Source organism: Numida meleagris, chromosome 20 (genome assembly GCF_002078875.1).
Source record: "Numida meleagris isolate 19003 breed g44 Domestic line chromosome 20, NumMel1.0, whole genome shotgun sequence".
Lineage (NCBI taxonomy): Eukaryota > Metazoa > Chordata > Aves > Galliformes > Numididae > Numida > Numida meleagris.
In genome coordinates this window covers 5,948,258-5,966,556 of record NC_034428.1, presented here as the reverse complement: position 1 = coordinate 5,966,556, position 18,299 = coordinate 5,948,258, and the positions used below count along the sequence as shown (strand labels likewise).

General features: G+C 44.7%; 1 protein-coding gene across 9 annotated transcripts in view; it reads left to right on the top strand.

Annotated features, from left to right (window-relative positions):
* The window catches only part of DISP3 (dispatched RND transporter family member 3), a 120,449-nt gene that overhangs the window by 25,838 nt on the left and 76,312 nt on the right, over positions 1 to 18,299 (top strand). For 8 of the 9 annotated variants that reach the window (XM_021374666.1, XM_021374664.1, XM_021374670.1 and 5 more), the window contains one exon: positions 4,314 to 4,430. In XM_021374666.1, coding sequence (XP_021230341.1) covers positions 4,389 to 4,430 — 42 coding nt within the window. In that variant the 5' untranslated portion in view covers positions 4,314 to 4,388. Of the gene's footprint in view, positions 1 to 2,320; positions 2,373 to 4,313; positions 4,431 to 18,299 lie in introns of those variants that run through there. The other variant, XM_021374669.1, reaches the window with a different exon arrangement.

Below are 18,299 nucleotides of genomic sequence, written 5' to 3'. Positions count from 1 at the left end.
TTGTAGGGGAGAATTGAGACAGAGGACGATAAGGGGCACTGGTCTTTTACTGTGCAGGTGACTGCAGAGCCTCCTCACCAGCAAGGCCAGAAGGCATACATATAAAGGAGGGGAAGAGTTTTGGATAGGGCTGCTGGTTTTTGTTAGTCCCCTCTAGGCATTTTTGGGGTGGAACTGAAGGAGCTGAAGGGCACAGTGAATACAGAGCCTTGGGAGAAGAAAAGGGGAATCTCAGCAAGGCAAGCAGATAAAGCTTCACGTTACACTATTCTGGTATGCAAGAGATGCTTGCTCTTTGCAGTTGTCCATTAATTTGCCATTGTTGTCCTTGAGGGCCTGTGCAGCGGTAAGTACTCGGCCCCTCACTACAAGAAAGACATCAAGGTCCTGGAGTGTGTCCAGAGGCAACAGAGCTGTGAGGGGTCTGGAGCACAGTCCTGTGGGGAGCGGCTGAGGGAGCTGGGATGGTCGGTCTGGAGAAGAGGAGCTCAGGGGAGACCTCATGGCTCCCAACAGCTCCCAGAAAGGAGGTTGTGGCGAGGTGGAGATGAGCCTATTCTCCCAGGTAACAGTGATAGGACGAGAGGTGATGGCTTGAAATTGCACCAGGGGAGGTTCAGGTTGGATATTAGGAGGGATTTCTTCTCTGAAAGAGCGGTGATGCATTGGTACAGGCTGCCCAGGGAGGTGGTGGGTCGCTGTCCCTGGAGGTGTTCAAGAACCATGGAGACGTGGCAATGAGGGACATGGTCAGTGGGCACGGTGAGGGTGGGCTGACTGTTGAACTTGGTGATTTTTGAGGTCTTTTCCAACCTTAATGATTCTGTGATTTTATTCCTTCCTCTCAATGCAAGTGTTCCCTGTCCACCATGGGCATAGCACAAACGCATCAATCGTACCTGCAAAGCATCCAGATATCTTCCTTGCAAATCCTGCAACTGCTTCAAGGAAATTCCCCAGTTTGTTCACCATTTGTCTCACCGGGGCAATGACTGCCTCACACATCTCTGTAACCACCATATCAGCTGTAGCTTTGTGATTCTCTGGAGTGGCCCCCAACAGTTGGGGGCCTCCATTTTCCACAGGGTGGCAGCAGCATGCTTCCATTGTGCTGTTTGCTGAGCGACCCCACTTGGGTGCTCCTCAGTCAAGGTTCTGGCTGGGATTAAACCTGAAAAGAGAGATGTTTCTAGGAAGGAGAGGGGGGAAATTTGCATTTGCTCCTTGCAGACAGCAAGCATCCACAAATGCAGCATCCTGACAATGCTAAGAGGCAGCAGGCAGAGCTGAACGCAGGATGCACCTCCTTCTTTCCAATGCAGCATGAACCTGCCTTCCAGATTAACCCCACTGTTCTGTTCCCTCCACCTCAGAAAATCCTCAGGGTGGAAGAGAGAGAGGTTTTGTTTCTCAGAGATTAAAACTGCGAAGTGACAGATGAAATTTTTATTATGATGATTTTTATTTTTGCGCCCGGGTTTGAAATGATGGTGAAAATTCTCAACAAAAATACCTCATGAATATTCAATTACAGCGCCAGCAACACTTTGCAGTCATGGATTATTTATACACGAAATAACCAAAGCTTCATAAATAATAAAATAGCAGCAATCTCCACTGTGTTTTATGTTCCCCATAGCCAGCAGGGAGGCAGGGAGGATGTGTCTTTGTAGCACATTTACATGCTGTATCAGCCCCTTGCAGTCTGGGAGCAGAGAGGAGGACAGAGGCAGCAGAACAACGTGTGCAGGTGAAGGCAGGGAAGGTGTGGACGTGCACAGCACAGTATGTGCACAAGGAAACGTTTCATTGGTTTCTGTGCTGGTGGGTGCTTCTGGCTGCAGAGGGCTTCTTGCATTGAGCGAACCATGTGTGGTTTTGAGTGGGAGGGATCGCGGAATGGGGAGAAAATTCATAGCCAGGATGTTTGTGGGAAAGGAGATTGAGCTTAGAACCATAGAGTCGTTTGAGTTGGAAGAGATCCTTAAATGTCATCTAAAACAACAGGTTCTGGCAGGGTGAACAGGGACACCTGCAGCTCCATTAGGTGCTCAGCGACCCATCCAGCCTGACCTTTGATGTCTCCAAACTTGGCTGCCTTGGCTTGGTGGAGCCTGGAAGCAGCTATTTGTGTGACCATAAACATAAGGGATTTCTGTAGCAGAAATGCTAAGTCATGGCTTGTAGCAGTGATGAAGCACCTGGTGGGAAGGCAGGGCCAACCCAGGGGAGCTCAGGTGCATGCAATCAATGTACCTGAGTGACAGAAGGGGTGGAGCCAGGATCCAACCCTTCCCAGACCTCATTTAAGAGTTGGCACTGGAGGCAGGGTATCTTGCTTCAGATTGCTGTGTACCTCAGATTTTCTGAAGGTAAGCAGCTTATTTTCTTTGTTTTTGTGCCCACGGCTTGTTGCATTTGAGCAAGTCTTCACTTACTTCAGCCTAGGACTTAGCTACTTTGCAGTCATTGCTGTGCTTTCCATAGTGTTACCATGTCCTGTAACAGACTGCAGTAGCATCAAGCCTGAGTTCGTTAAGAAATGAAGCCCTCAGTTCTCAGACTGCCTTAAGAAAATCTGTGCTTGGTGGTTTCAGATCATCCAAAAAGCCCTGTGCCTGCCAAGCTAATGGTCCCCTCCTGCAAGAAGCTCAGGTTTCCGTGGTTAAAGGAATGGAGCAGGCTGACTCTAGCCAGAGCAGCACCTGCTTTAAGTCCCCTCTCGCCTTTAAGTGTGCTTTAATGCCCAGCACAAATCTCTCTCGCTCTCATTTTCCAACTGAAAGACTGGTGCATGATATGCAGCTTGTTATACGAGTGACCCAGGGAAAAGAAGCATCATTCTAGGGAATGTGTAACGCAGCTCCTCTCCTCCAGCCTAACTCCACTGTTTAATCAATAATAAAACAGGATCAGACTTAATAGCTGCTTTCCTGAACACCAGACAGCAGCATGAGCACCTGAGCCTTGCAGACTGCACTGCTTTTACGAGCAAGTCTCTTCTGCCCAGTTGCCTTTGCAGGGTATTCAGCAATGAATTAATCCTACGGAGGTGAACAAAGACAACAAAACATTGCCTATGGTTTTCCCTCCTTTCCTGAAGGTTTATGCTGGTTTCCCTCTCTTTACCACTCCCACTGGGAAGCACTAAATGCCAAATCACTAAAACCATCACTGGTTGCTCTGAGGAACGATTCATCACTCTGGTTTGGTGGCAGCGTATTTATCCCCCCACGAGCCCACCCTACAAGAGGAGAGAGATAAATTGCTGCCATCTCTTTTTATGGAACGTATAATCAGGTGGTAACATGGAGAGTCGACTCAGCTCAAAGCCATTTGGGATGAATTATTCATTCATTTAAAATGTGTTAAAAAGAAAGGGAAATCGCCTTCCTGATGCAGCATCTCTTCGTGGCATTGCTGCAGTTGGGGGTTGCTGGAGGAGTCCTATTCTGATACCAGTCCTGAAGCATGGATGGTTCTGCTCTGCTCCCAGGGAAGAAGCTCGAGGAGTCCATGGCTCTCAGAGTAGAATGGCTGAGGTGAATCCTGGAAGAGCTTCAGACGTGGTCGTCTAACCACGGCTGTACTTCTGTCCTGCAGCTGCAGGGTATCTGTTTTATTTAGATTGCCTTCTTGCTGCTTCCTAGTGTGGACGAATGGTAGTTTCTAATGGCATGCTTGAATTCTAGTGTCCTTGTTTTGGATTCCTCAGCTGGATCTGCCTGAAGCTCTACTATTTTTCTCTAATCCATCTGATATATTACGTATATATATATTGAAGAAGGAAAAGTTTATGTAATAGTTCTGGAGGACATCTATCACCGTGGAGGAATATCTGAGGCTACTGAATCACTGGAGAACAGTTAGGTATCTCTCATGAAATAGGCCTCCTACTGAGGTTTTCTCATTCACCTGAGACCCTTTTCTCAGTATTTTTAGCATTGTGTTGAAAAGTTTGTGTTTATTTCTTGTTGCAAAATGGCCTTCAGTGAAAACTTTCCTGAGAAGCGTTGATAATTGATAAATATGAACTTTTCCTGATTCTTTAGTATGACCATTCTCCATCTAGCCATTCAAAATAATGACTAGCTTTTTATATTTGACATTTTTCAGATTGAAAGGTATTTTTATTTATCAAAGCACTGGCAAAGACTGATCATAATTCTCTCAAAAGTTTTGAAAGAACTGAAAAGCATCTCTTCCATTTCCCATCCCAGCTAACAAAGAAAAAGGAAAATACTCCTGACGCAGAAAAATTGTCTTTATCCACTTTCTACAAAGAATTAATTTGATGCTGATTTTTCTTCCAGAGGAATCACACTGGGAAGTGGAAGTTGCTGAAAAGGTGAAAGATCCTGCAACGGACTCGCTGGAAAAGGTGGAGAATGATGTGCAACAGAACCTGCAGATATCCCAGTGGGCTTCAGGTAGGAGATAGAATGCATAACACGTCGCTTTCTGTAATTGCATGGAAATTTTCGTCCTGTGCCATGGGGAAAAATGCCAATTGATTCCTTACAGCATTCTAATTTGTCTGTGCAAGAGCACTACAAAGCCTTTATAACATCTAGATATTGCCTTGCTTACCTGTCCTTCACGCCTGTCTCCCTGAGGCTCTTACCGTGTTCCTTCGAGCTCAAACACAAACACTGTGACAGAGTTCAGAGCTCTGAGTTTGTGTCCATGCAACAACAACAATGGTAGGATGTCTGAAGGGTCCCTGGCACAGCCAGCTGAGCAGGAAACAAAGCCCGGATCCCACAGAAGAACGTGGGAAGGTCTCGCACCTTCCTTGATGCAGACTTTGGCCATTGTCAGAAAGCCCTAAATGCCTGATCTTTTTCGTTTGCTTTTTGCTCATTTATGCCCACTTTAAACCCAATAACAACAACAACCAGATTCAATTACTTTCTGCTGAGCTCTGTCCTGGAGATCCCGGGCAGTTCCTCTTTGCCATGCAGGTAAATCAATTTACAATGTGTTCGTAAGATAATGGTGAATGAAGCATAAGCTTGTTATGTCCATGGAGAAATTAGTTCTTAAACACTACTGAAAGGAATGGGGAATTAAAAAATGAGCAAAAAGAAATGAGAAAGGTTATAAACGCATTAAGTTGGGCTTCCCTGCCTTAGTGTTTGGAGCTGTCTCAGCTATACTTTGTATTGATTACAAAACTTACTGGAGCTACCTGCTGCTATCAACTGGTTTCCACTTATTGCTTTCTTTACCTGCTGGGCAGTCAATAGTCTTACAGAACTGAAGCCTCAAGTCATCTTAACATGGAGCTCGTGAGAACTGTAAAGCAGAAAAAAAAAACCTGGTTTCTGCTATTGCTGTTTCTTTCAGGAAAGGGAAACAACCCACGTGGCTGTTATTTAAGCAGCCAACATAGTGAAAAGCAGGGGAAAACAAAAGAGCCACGTGGCAGTGACTGTCAGGAGCCCTTCTGCTGTTCCGGAGTCTCTTTGTAACTCTTTTTTACCCCGCAGTCACTCTTCTGTAACTGGCAGCTCCTGGCCCTTCAGAATCTTTGTTGGTGAGGGACGTGGTTGCTGTTTTGCCTGATTCTTTATATAGATCCATATAAGAAGGGTAAAAAAATAAAGCGTAGCCTAGATCCTCTTTTTCAGAAATGAGACCTCCGGAATTAGAGCAGCCCACAGGATTTTGTTGGCGAGTGTCCAGTGAGTGGAAACGAACATCCAAGTTGTCGAAAAGACTTTGAAAATCTCAGCCTAAGTCCTTAAAAGTCCATTTACTTCCTCACTGCTCTGACTTCAGGTCAGCTTGGGCTCCTGCCTTCACTAACTGCTTTAAAACTGCCTTGAATTCCTCATCTCTTTTTATCCTATGGGATTTTTCTTTCTTTGCCTCTTTTTTTTTCTTTCTGACCCTTCATAAGCCTTTTTTTTTTTTTTTTTTTTTACTCCCCTTCATGCACAAAAGCAGCCAGATAGAGATATAGGGCAGAGGGAACGTGAGGGCATACCCGGTTCAGAAATATGCTCCTGGCATGCCCTGCAACCAGACAACCTCAGGCTGTTTTCAGTTCTTGCATGCTAAGCAAAACTGGGCTGGATGATATGCTGAAAGAAACCCAAAGTCTGCAGGACACAGCATTGGAAATGTGTCCATTTTTTCTGCATGAGACCTTCAAATCTGATGCCATTTGCTTCGGTCCTAACGTTGCACAGTGACAGGTGTATCAGCTGAGGAATCAATGATTTCAGTGGTATTTACTGTGAACTTAGCATTATTTCATCTTCTTTTATAAACCCTGGAGATCCTAGATGAACCAGATGCCTCAGGATGCTCTGTTTTGTTCAGAAGTCAGTTCCTGTCTTTCAATATTTTTGCTTTTAGGGCATTGGTTTTAATTTCCTGTGTCATGACCATGTTTTGGTGTGGAGCAAAGGCACCTGCAGCCTATCTGAAGTCTTCCTCTATTCTTTTAGCCAGACAAATTGGTCTTTACTATTTCCCTGGTCTTCTGTACCAGGAACCAGGGCTCTTGTGCTGCTTTCTACCCAAGAGGTGTCTGCATTTTATTTATATGGACAAAAATAGACTTTCTAATGTAAAAAGCTGAACATCGCTATATATTGCAAAGAGATAATATTTAGCATGCCAAAAGAAGAAACAGTCTTATTCAGGAATGGCAGGAATTTGTTTTCACTTTCTAGACTGCAATATAAACATGTTGTTTTGATAGTGTACATTTAAATGTTATCTTTCTATTTAAAACTGTGACTAATTCACCCCTAGACTGGGGCATCTCACAGTTACTGCTCATTTTCAGATCTTTGCATCCTGAAAAATCCTTGTGACAAAGGAGACTGAACTCAGATCTGCCTGGTCCAGAATTAATCACTCTTCATACTTGAGTTAGAGGGGTTTGCTGAGGTCCTTAATGAGCAAGACACAGGAAAGGACTGCAGTGCAGGTTAGCATCTCTGAGTGTACACATCAGAGGGCAATGAAATCCTCATGTGAAAGAATACTGGCACATGCACATGCACTTGTCTTCTGCCAGTTCATTTGCCTAGAGTGTATATCTCTCAACTGCCACGTTAACACTGTAATGCCTGTAGCAGGTCCTGAAATCATGGTCATGAGCCACATTCCTTTGACCTTCTCTGTATTCTGTTCAGATTCGGAGCTTCTGCCAATTTAGCCAGGCAGCCAGTGAGTAAATAAATGCTTCCCACCTGGCAGGTGCAGAAAGGTTAGATTTGCATAAAGTGGCCAGTGTAAATTTCTCCTGTTTGTTGTCACCTCCTCTCCAACTGGGAATTCCAAGGCAGAGATAAATGTCAGCTGGAAATAGCATTTCAGTGTCAGCACTTAATCTCTTCCCACTGTTTTCCTATAGCCACTTTGTGTTGCTTTTTAACACACGGATCAGCCAATCACCTCCTACATGAGCATCTCATTACTGGGCTTTTTTGTTACTGCTTTGCTTACAGTCTTGACTTTCCTCTTATGTTTTCTGTTAGTAAATAAAATTCTTATCAACTGTAAGTCACTGCACTGAAATGGTTGTGCACAACAGTTTGCCACTAATTTAATTCTTCAAAGTAGTTCAGCGTGTCTATACCTTCTCTTCCTACATGGGCTAAGAATCACATAGATTCTCTTTGTTACATTTGTCATACAGCAGGTCATACGTCTGACTTACAGATCACTTTAAGTCCCCAGGCTGAGAATTCAGTTCTGCAAAGCTCTATGCTGTTCCTGAGGTCACTGACTTCTGCTCACTGGCCAATGTCCCTGGAGTCCAAGAGAATCCAGGAATTCTGCAGCTTGAGCACTAGCATCTCAGCAGTGCTCCTCTGTAAGTGCTCGTCACTTGCTCAGAAAATGTTGGCTGATGGATATGCCAACATGAAAAATTAAAGAGAATCAGATCCACTTGAGTGGGTCCAGTTTTCCAGGTGTTTGATTTGGACATTCTTTTATGCTAGTGTCTGCTGCTTATATACACTCTACATGTAAGGTTGAACAATCCTTAGTTCACATAAGCAGGGACTCCTCCACTCCTGCTTCCCCAATTACTCTGCTTTTCACTCTCTCTAGCTCTTAGTACCACTTAAGACATGGAGGACTCTATAATCACGCTTTTCACCAGCATCATTTCTCTCTTTTTTTGACTTTTTTAGATTTCTCTTCTTTGTTCTGATTGTTTCTGGTGATCTGCTCCAGCTCTGGTTATTTTTTTCATCTTTTCCTTTCTCTTTTTCTTTCACACGTGTACAGAAATGCCCCTCTAGCCATGAGCCTATAGTGAAGCTCACAGCTTTGTGTTGTAGCTCATGCTCAACCCTTGTCTTTGTGATTTGAATGGTAACCAGTGTTACTTCAGTTTGTACCAAACAGACATAACTGTTCTCTTGATTTAGTGCAAATCAGAGAAATCTGCTCTGCTTGCTGGTTCCAATGAGATTTAACCAGAACAAGGTCTATTTTGCCATCCTCCTGCTCTGCCACCTACCCCCATGTTTCCCTGCAGCCTCTGTTCTTAGTAGAGTCCCCAGCTCCTTAAGAGATATTTCCAGCTGATCTAAATCAGACTCACCTGTATCCTTGGAATAAATTGTGCAATTGTTTTGTCATTTCTCCAAGAGCAGTTTAGCCCCTTCATTTTGAACTGTGGTGGAGGATGGCACTCTGTTCCATCTCCCTTTCTATAATGTGTTCGGAATGTGCTATTTCAGACGTCCTCTCCAGTGCTGCTATTGCTGCATTCAGTAAGAGGGAGGAGGTGAAAGAAATAGATCGGTAATTTGGTTCTAAATCACTTCCCAAACAAAGCCAGCACTGAAGGTCACCTGTAATGAAGCAACCAAGTGGGTAAGGCCTCACAATCGAGGAGAAAAGGGGGAAAAGGAAAGTGAGGCTAGAGATGAGTTAATGGTAATCTGGAAGCAATTTCATGGAGATGCAGATGTTTGGATGGGAGTCAGGGATGCTAACAGGAAGGTTGCAAGAGAGAAACTGCTTATGTGGAGGTCCTATGTCGTGGTAGGAAAGACCACATGTTCCTTTAGGTCCTAACAGCAGATTGGCACTGTGTCTTGGCTGCCTAAAGCTTTGGTGTCCAGTATGGACCCGTTCCTTCTGCTGCAGTTCAGCTCAGAAGTCTTTGTTAGCACAGAAAAACCTGTACCTGTTTAGCTGAAGCTTGGGAACTTTGTTCACCCACCCAGCAGCAAGCCTGGGACACAGAAAAACATAGTGCATGTCAGCATGAGGTTTGCATGTGAAATCTTCACCCGTTGCCAGATTTCTTGTGATTTCTGGTTAATCCAATTCTCTAGCTCAAAGAGAGCATTCTTTTAAGTAGGCATCTAGCCCCCAGGACTCAGGGTGATATTTATACTGGTAGTGGTGGGAAAAGGAATAGAAATAGCTCACTTGCTGGGTTTCACAGTGCAAATTATCATTGAAGTTCACTGAAAAAAAAGATTTCAAGAAGGACAAGCCAGAAGTAAACCTCTTTCTTCTCTGGGGAGGCTGTTTGTGTGAGGAGAGATTTCTGTGGCTAAGTTCAGAAGAAACTTTTCTAACTACTCGGCAGTGGAATTGTACAGCGTAAACCGTGGATTTCGGGGAGTATCCTTAACAACTAATGGCAAATCTCTTGGGCGAAGAGCCCTTTGGGGAGGCAGCTTTGGGACACTGAGGATGAAAAAGCGTCAGTTGTCCCTTACAGCAGCATTTAACAATTGGATAACTGTGGTATAAGAAGCTGCTTGAGAAAGCTGGTACATTGCAGTCTTCTAAGTGTCTTTCAGAGCTTCTGGAATGAAGCCTGAAGGGGAAAGTCTTGAGGATGTTGTGGAAGGATCACAAATATCTGTGCTTTGGACATCACAGAGCCAGGATCCTTGGAGAGCTTATTATCACATCTCCCTGAACAACTGTCCGTTCCCAGAGGGTCATGTGTAGAATAATGTAATGAAGAGCTGTTGCCTTCATTCTCAGGCTAGAGCCCTTCTACACACACCCCTGACTCTTTGTACTGCTCTGGACGTGTGGCCTTTGTTTGGCTAATGAAGCTGTCTGAAGCTTTGAAAGCCCAAGCTGCTCCTAGTGCTCATAACATGGCACTTCCAGCAGGAGCCTCTACCAGCAGCAGCCACGCTTAAATACCTCTTATTTCGTAAGAGCCAAGGGGATTGATGTGGATAAGAAAGCAAGCTTGGAAATGCAAAATCATTTTATGGGGAAAACAGGACATGTCATTAGGCTTGACAAAATTTATTGATAAGTGAAAGGAACTTGCACACCTTTCACATTATGCCTATACCATGGTGTCCACATCTGTGCATTTACAGACACAGTGGCAGGCGTATGAGCATGTTTAGTTTTGTGCACGTGGCAATGTGCATGCAGCATACACAGCTGGCATGTGCTGTCATGAACTTGTACAGGTAGAGGAGTATTCTTGGTCGTAATACTGCATAGTTGTAGAATCATAGGACGGCTTAGGTTGGCAGGGACCTTAAAGGTCATCCAGTTTCAAACCCCTGCCATGGTCTGGGTGCCTCCCACCAGGTCAAGCTGCCCGGGATCCCATCCAACCTCCTTGGGCACCTCCAGTGATGGGGCATCCACAACTTCCCTGGGCAACCTGTTCCAGTGCCCCACCACCCTCATAATACTGGCTGTAAGTATCTAAGTGGTGATGTTATGGAAGATTGGAAATGTTAGAGAAGTAGTTAACTCCCATTTTCTGCCTGCATTTTCTGCAATTATGAGATACACTATAGCCAAGAGTGTTGGTTTGCTGCTGGAATTTTCCATCAACACCCCTCCGTCCCAGTGTTTGGTTTTATTTTACTTCTTTATTTGAGTGTCACACCTATCACAATACCTTTGTCATCCAAAAGAAGCCTGTCAGAATAGTGGACAAATAAACAAGCCTTCCAGATATAACTTTCGCACATTCAAATAAGCAGATCTCACTAAAACATGCTTTTGAATGGTATCACCTGGTGATGTCCTATGGCATAGCAGTTAAAATGAATCTTTTGACTGTTTTTGATGATTGGGCTAGATGATCTTAGTGGTCTTTTCCAACCTTAGTGATTCTATGATTTTCCACTATTAAAAATATCTGAAATTTTCCTGCAGAGCTTTTGTGCTAGAAAATTGTGTCGTTGGTTGCAGGCTCATCTGTTAGACAATGCTCTCTGACGTCACGCATCCTGAGCCAAGCTGTGGTCCATCGCTTCCTGCTAGAACACATAATTGGGCTGGGGAGCAAGGAGCAATTGTGGGATACAAAACCAACTCTCTATGGAACTCTTTACAAAGATTTTTCACAGTGGGAGCTGGCCACGTTCCCCTGAGCAGCACAGATGCTTCAAAAGGGGGCTTGGATTTCCATGGCAACGGGCTGCATTCTGCTGACTCGGGCTGTCTGTCACTCTCTGGATGTGTCTGTCACCCCCTAGTGCTCTGAGTTCCAAGGCCAACAACGTGTGATGGACAGAGATTGAAGTGGAGTTGTGCTGGGGTCAAGGGAATGCACTGCAAACATGTTTGGGAAGAGATACTGCAAAGTTAAGATGATAACTGCCGAATTCTCCAGTGTGGCTCAGATATCAGTTGCAATGCGATCTTGCTAGTTGAGCCTGGCTACTAAGAGGATCAAATACACCATGACATGAAATGATTGTGCCCTTTTCTAGCTCCTCATATCTAAAATCTTTTATATAAGCCTTATCACTCTACAGTTCCCTCAAAGGAGGTTGTAGCAGGATGGGGTCTGCCTCTTCTCCTAGCTAATGATGATAGGATGAGAGGTGATGGCTTTAAGTTGCACCAGGGGAGGTTCAGGTTGGATATTAGGAAAAATTCCTTCTCTGAAAAGGTGGTAAATGCATTGGCACAGGCTGCCCAGGGAGGTGGTGGAGTCGCTGTCCCTGGAGGTGTTCAAGTACCATGCAGACGTGGCAATGAGGGACATAGTCAGTGGGCACGGTGAGGATGGTTTAATGGTTGGACTTAGTGATATTAATGATCTTTTCCAACCTTTGATTCCATGATTATGTGATGACTCAGTCTCACAGTGCCTCTGTAAGGTAGTCACAATGGGGAAACTGAGGCAGCCCAAGCAAATAACATATAGAAAAAGCTAGCACCAAAGCCAGGAGTAGAATCAAGAAGTTCTGTTTCCTCTGCTTCCCCACCTCATTGCAAGAATCTATCACCTCTCATGGAGATTGTGAAGTGTGAGGGATATCCCTGGTTCAAGGAATTTGAATCACTGCTATGAAGATAAAACGTTCAACATGCACATACAAAAGAGTAGGTAAAAATACTATGATGTGCTAGAGGACGGTATCCTTGGACAAATATGTGGAAAGGGAACAGTGTGCTTGGAGCTAAGGGTGGGATGGGCTCAGGAATTTTCTATTTTTGGGTAGGACTGAAGCGCAGAAGGAAAGTGAGGTGTGTTAACGGTGGTGTGATGGATGGGTTGAGGGCTCAACTAGATGATCTTAGTGGTCTTTTCCAACCTAAATTATTCTATGATTCTGCGAGGCTGAGTGCAAACTCTGGGAGATGGGAAAGGCTCTGTCTCTCTCGAGTTCATCACAAGTTCAGCGCAAACTCAAGGGCTGGCACAAATTTTGTTTCCCATGACCCATGTATTTTCCAGGAGCTGCACTGCAAGAGAGATATCCAGTGAGAACATCACTTCTGTAGGGATGGAGAGAGCTGCGTTCCCTTTGAGAGTTGGGTTATCCTTAGGGAAATGGCATGTAGGGGAGGCTGAGCAGCTGTAGGCTGGCAGGCAGCATTTTCCTCTGCAGAGAGAGCAAGTATTTATCTCCAGAGCTCTCAGGAATGTTTATGGCTGAGGAAGGATGTAAATCTCTTAGAATTCAAGTCCTTGGTGGATAATTATTCGCTCCTACTTCCTCCTGCACTCCCCATGCCCTCCCGGCCAGGATATGAGGCACTGTTTGCAGACTATAAATGGATGCAATGCTGTGTGCTTAATGTGGAGAGACACCTTAAAATCAAGTGAGGCTCAGGGTGGAAGGCAGCTCGCCAACTGCTGCTCCTTCCCACCTGTAGTCAGTCCCTGAGCTTCCTATCACCCTCAGCTGTGGAAAGCACATTTCTTCTATTTCCCCTTAAAATGACTTGTAGCCTATAAAGCCTGGAGCAGGGTGACTGCGTGCTCAGAATCCTAAGGTGCTGGTCCGAAAAGGAGAAGGTGGCAGGGTGCAGTAAGGGAGGCTGTGCCACTGTAATTCCCCGTCAGGTCTCTGGTTTGGCTCTTGTGGCTTATGAGGCTATCAAGGCCTCTCACTTAATTAGAGCCACAGCAATCAATCTTTTTCCCTGTTCATTATGTTTCCAGCCAGGGTTTGCAGTATTTTTGTTCTTGAGGCCTCAGGAGAATTTTCAGTTCATAAGGTAATAGAGCCAACCATACTGAGTGGCACAGACTGTGTTTGTAGGGCTGCATTTACACTCACACTGGTGAGGCCGCACCTTGAGTCTGAACTGGGTTCAGTTTTGGGCCTCTTCTCCCAGGTCACAGCGATAGGACAAGACGTAACGGCTTTAAGTTGCACCAGGGGAGGTTCAAGTTGGGTGTTAGGGAAATTTTCTTCTCAGAAACAGTGGAAATGCATTGGCATAGGCTTCCCAGGGAGGTGGCAGAGTCACTGTCCCTGGAGGTGTTCAAGAACCATGGAGATGTGGCACTGAGGGATGTGGTCGGTGGGCATGGTGAGGATGAGTTGACAGTTGGACTCGATGATCTTGGAAGGATTTTCCAACCTTAACGATTCTATGATTCCTGCCCCATGTCTGGAGGGTGTTTACTGTGAGACAGTAAATCTTGGGACATCTGGCACTGTGTGATTTGCTTCTGGTTTGTGAATTGAATCTCCACTGAAAAAGTCCTCTGCCTAGAAAGGCACGCAGGGCTTTGCGTGAACTGGACACGACCAGCTGATTTGCTAGAGCACTTTCAGAGTGGCAGTTAGTTGTTCCAAGGCATTACAACTAGGCTGAGTGTAACATATCAAGTCATTATGGCATTATCTCTTCATTACACACAAAGTGCTGTTGGAGCTCAGGGAGGAGCGCAGGGACAAAGATGGAGAGAAGGGAAGCGGTTCGTTAGCTGCCCAAAGGAATCAAGCTCAACATCTCTTTTTCTCAGGCAGAGGCTCTGTCACCATCTGCAAAGTACAAGTCTATTAGAAATTAGGGCTTGGCTCAAGGGTAGCTATATCTGTATATACACGTGCGAATATACAAGTAGACCAGGTCATCTTTATGCACTCCTCCTCCTGCAACAACTAGCATGCTTGCAGTGCGTATCTTGGATACTCCCATAGTGCAAGAACAAACATCTTCCCTTGCATCACTGTGCACTTAAGTTTAGAAAGTCAGGTACCAAAACATGCTTTTGCAACTATAGATGTGTTCATCTGCTTTACAGGAACTGCTTACAACCATGCCCAATGCAGCTACATCCAACAATCTGCATGTTATTCTGAATGAAGCGTAGGAAACAAGCTCCCAGGGGTCTCTTAGTTTACCTACCAGCTGCTAGACTTCATCTGCAGTGGCTTTGCATTGCTCTTTATCCATGCTGCTCTCCCTCTTTGGACATGGATCGGGGTCCATTAACTTGTTTACTCCATGCTAGCCACAGCCTCACAGACTTCTTGCTGGACAATATATCAACAAAAAGCATTTGGCAAGATTTATGCGGCTGTTGCTGCCAACTGTGGACTGTGGAAGGTAAAAAATGTCCTTTCTGAGGCAATAAAATATAAAACGGGACCCAATTTCTCTCCAGGGCAGGAATCATTATGTTTGACAATGCTGTAAAACACATGGTGCTACAGCATGGGGATGAGAGCCAGAGTAAACGCTGCCTTCAGAAACCTCATTCATGGCAGAGCTGGGATGTGTGATTCATTGCAAAACAAGATCAGAAGAGTCTGGGGTGGAGATTGTCTCCCTTCAGCCTTTCTCTTCGCTGCAAAGACTGGAAATCTCTCTGCAAGCTTTGCACAGATTTCCTGATGCTGATTTTAAATTCATTCAGTTAAACTGGAGCAAGTACTCTGGGTATGCACAGCAAGGCTGGATTGCACCTTGAATGTATCAGCTCCGTTTAATTGGCTCACAGAATGATTAAACAAATGAAAGGCATTTTCACTGGTTAAACTGTACCAGTTTGGAACTGGGCATTGGACTAGGTGACCTTTAAAGGTCACTTGCAACTCAAATGAGTCTGATTCTACAAAGTCAGGCCTGATAGACCTGAATACTACTTACACCATGCCAGGGAAGGCCTATATTTCTAAAGTCTATCTGAAGCAAGGGAAGGACAAGGTAGTGTGTCAGGCAGGAATAGAAAATGAAGGAGAAATGAGAGAGATGTCACTGCTGGGCTCAGTTGATCCCCTGGGTGTGCACAGGAAAGAGATGTTCATGCCAGAAATAAAGCGCAGACTGCATTTTCTCATCCCCTATGCACTGTGCTCTGCAAAGCTGTGTGCTCAGCAAAGTTATGTCAGCCTGGTGGAAGAAGCATCTTTACTGGGTCTTGCTTATTTCATGTTGACATCTCCAGTTCTTAATAAATTCAGATGGCCTCAGGACTGAAAATTCCTGTTACTCAGTTTTAGGAGGGCTATAATGAAAAGAGAATCCTCTGAGAGGAAAGGCAAGCCTGAGCAACTCTGAGGTTTCTGTCCTTTTCTCTAGGCTGACTTCTAGAAATATACCCTCTGCAGTAGTTGTGGTATCCCAACAGGCTGGAGTTTGCCTGAGCCTGATGCTGGACAGCCCTTGGTAGATCAGGCAGGTTACATTATCGAGGGGGCTGGAGAAAACAGAGGGGACCGTGGCTCATTCTCTGCATCTCAGGGAATTCGATGCACGTACAAAAGGCAGTGAGATCACCTTAAGCCAAGAAAGCAGGGTGGGTTTTTTTGGCTTATCAAAACCGTACTTTGTATGGGCAGAAGATAGAGTGCTCCAATAGGTGACTGCTTTGACTGCATTTGGGGATGCAGATGTTTACCTGAGTTGGAGTGCTGTAACCACTGCCAGCACCTGGTAACGCAACAACAATATGTTGAACAACTGCTGTCCTTGATTAATGGCTTTGGTTGCTATTACCAACTGGACAATACTTCTTTGACCACAGGCAGTGTACATTATTGTTAGATTTCTTTTTTCTCCAGTGGCTTCCTTCTTTGATGAACAATTTTATTTTCTGAGATATTCTTAGATGCTGCTTATCTTTCGTCAAGCATTTTGTAGGGCATAACTTAATCTAGCATTGAACATACCCCATAGCCTGTAGTATGTGATCCATTATATCCCAATAAAGCTCTAGAGTGTGGACTAAATTTTCACGTGGTCTCAGGCTAAGGCAGGCCTAATTGGAAGAGCCGTACACTCCCTTTATATCTCAAATATTAAAACAGTGGGGAATTCTGATCTACATGATGGAGAACTGCGTGTCCCTGTTACTGCCTCCCCTGCTAGCTCGTTCTGCAATCTGGGCTTTGTACCTCACAGCCACTTCAGCAAACATGCAAAAGGACGGTCCCCACTGTCTCTAAAACACCAGAACGTTTTCACACAGCGACTGCTGCAGAATAGGTTAAGTGCGTTATGTAAGCACCCTTCATGTCAGCCAGAAGCAGCGGTGTGATTGTGATGTGTGAAAGAGCAAAGTTCCCTTAAAAAATGAAGGAGAAAGGTGAAAAAAAAAAGCATATTGAGGAGAGAAGTTTCTCATTCAGATAAAAATTGTTTTTAGTGAAGAGCTCCTCTTATTTTCCCTGCTTCTCTTTATCATCTCCCAACACCTTATCTCCCTCTTCTATCAGGAACCTGCCCCAGGGTTTCTTCTTACTATGCAAACTTGTCATGTCTGTGTTTAATGAAGTTTAATTATCTTCTGAGATTCGATGAATAATTATAAATCTCTTCAAGATGCAATCACAAGCACTTCACGGTTCATTAATGGTGGAAAATCAATTGAAACGCACGTAATCCCTCTCTCCTGCCCAGCCATACGCTTGTCCCCCTCTGTGCACCTTGTTGTTCCTCTTTGGTTCAGCACTGGGGAATGCATTAGCCTGTTTTCCTACGAAACAAGTTCAGTTTTCGCGAGGGTAGGGGCAAAGAAAGCACAAAGTGGGAAGTGTGAACTTCAGTGCTTTGGAGATACCATGGGCTCTCAATTGCCAGTTCCCTTGGTTTGGAGACGCTCACCTCCAAAGTGTGGCTGCCTCCATTTGGGGAATGCCTTTGGCTGCGTGCATATGTGCTTCCTCTTGATCTGATCTTCAGTTTGAATTCAAGTTACCAATTTCCCCGCTGAAAATCTCCTGAGATCTGGGAGCCTTTGGGCTATTTGCAAAATAACAGCTAAGCGTTTATTTTTGGTGGAACTGAAGAAGCTGGAGGTGTCAGCCCTAGCACAGGAAGCTCTTCAGTGCCATCTTCAGCTTTCTAAACTGAAGGCAACATGTGGATTCAATGCACAGTGATTCTGGGGTGACCTTTCTAATTGAAACTCTAACCTTTCTGTGCAATTATAGCTACAAAATGATACTGAATGCAGAAAAAATGGGTGTTTTTAATTTATTTTTTTTTAATAAAGGTTAAAAGATTGGTAAGTGAAAGAGAAAGTGAGATAGAGAAAGAAGAATGGAAATTAATGCAGTTGAATTGCAGTTTCCAGCAGCCCCAGGAGAGCTCTGCAATGAAGATGACATTTCCATACAATTGACATTTCCTGGCTGAAGCAATCCTCTGATTTGCAGCTGCTTGTGTGCGAAGACCATCATGAAGTGGATCATTTAGTTTCTCATATCCATCAAATGGGATTTAATTTCCCCCCATCCCCACATACTCCAGATCTCCTTTTCAGAGCTGCAAATTGGCTGCCTCTGCTTCACCTTCGGTAGGGGTGACCTCTGTCAGGCTTCTTTTTCAGCTCTCCATGGAGTCTTGCAGAAGTGAGAACTTGCTTTTAGTGAAAAGGTGGATGAGATGGAAACAACAGCTCTCAGGAGTTCAGCTTCCAGGTTTGGAAGGGAGTTTCTCTGTGCTTTTCCATTTATTTGTACGTTTGCATGCTTGTGTTCGTGTGCATATCTTTTCTTGACAAAAGTTGCTGACCTGATGCTGCAAGGAGTCATAGAATCACAGAATATCCCAAGTTAGAGAGGTACATTGAGTCCAACTCCTGGATCCCTGGAGTCCTCACAGAGCTCAGCTTTGTG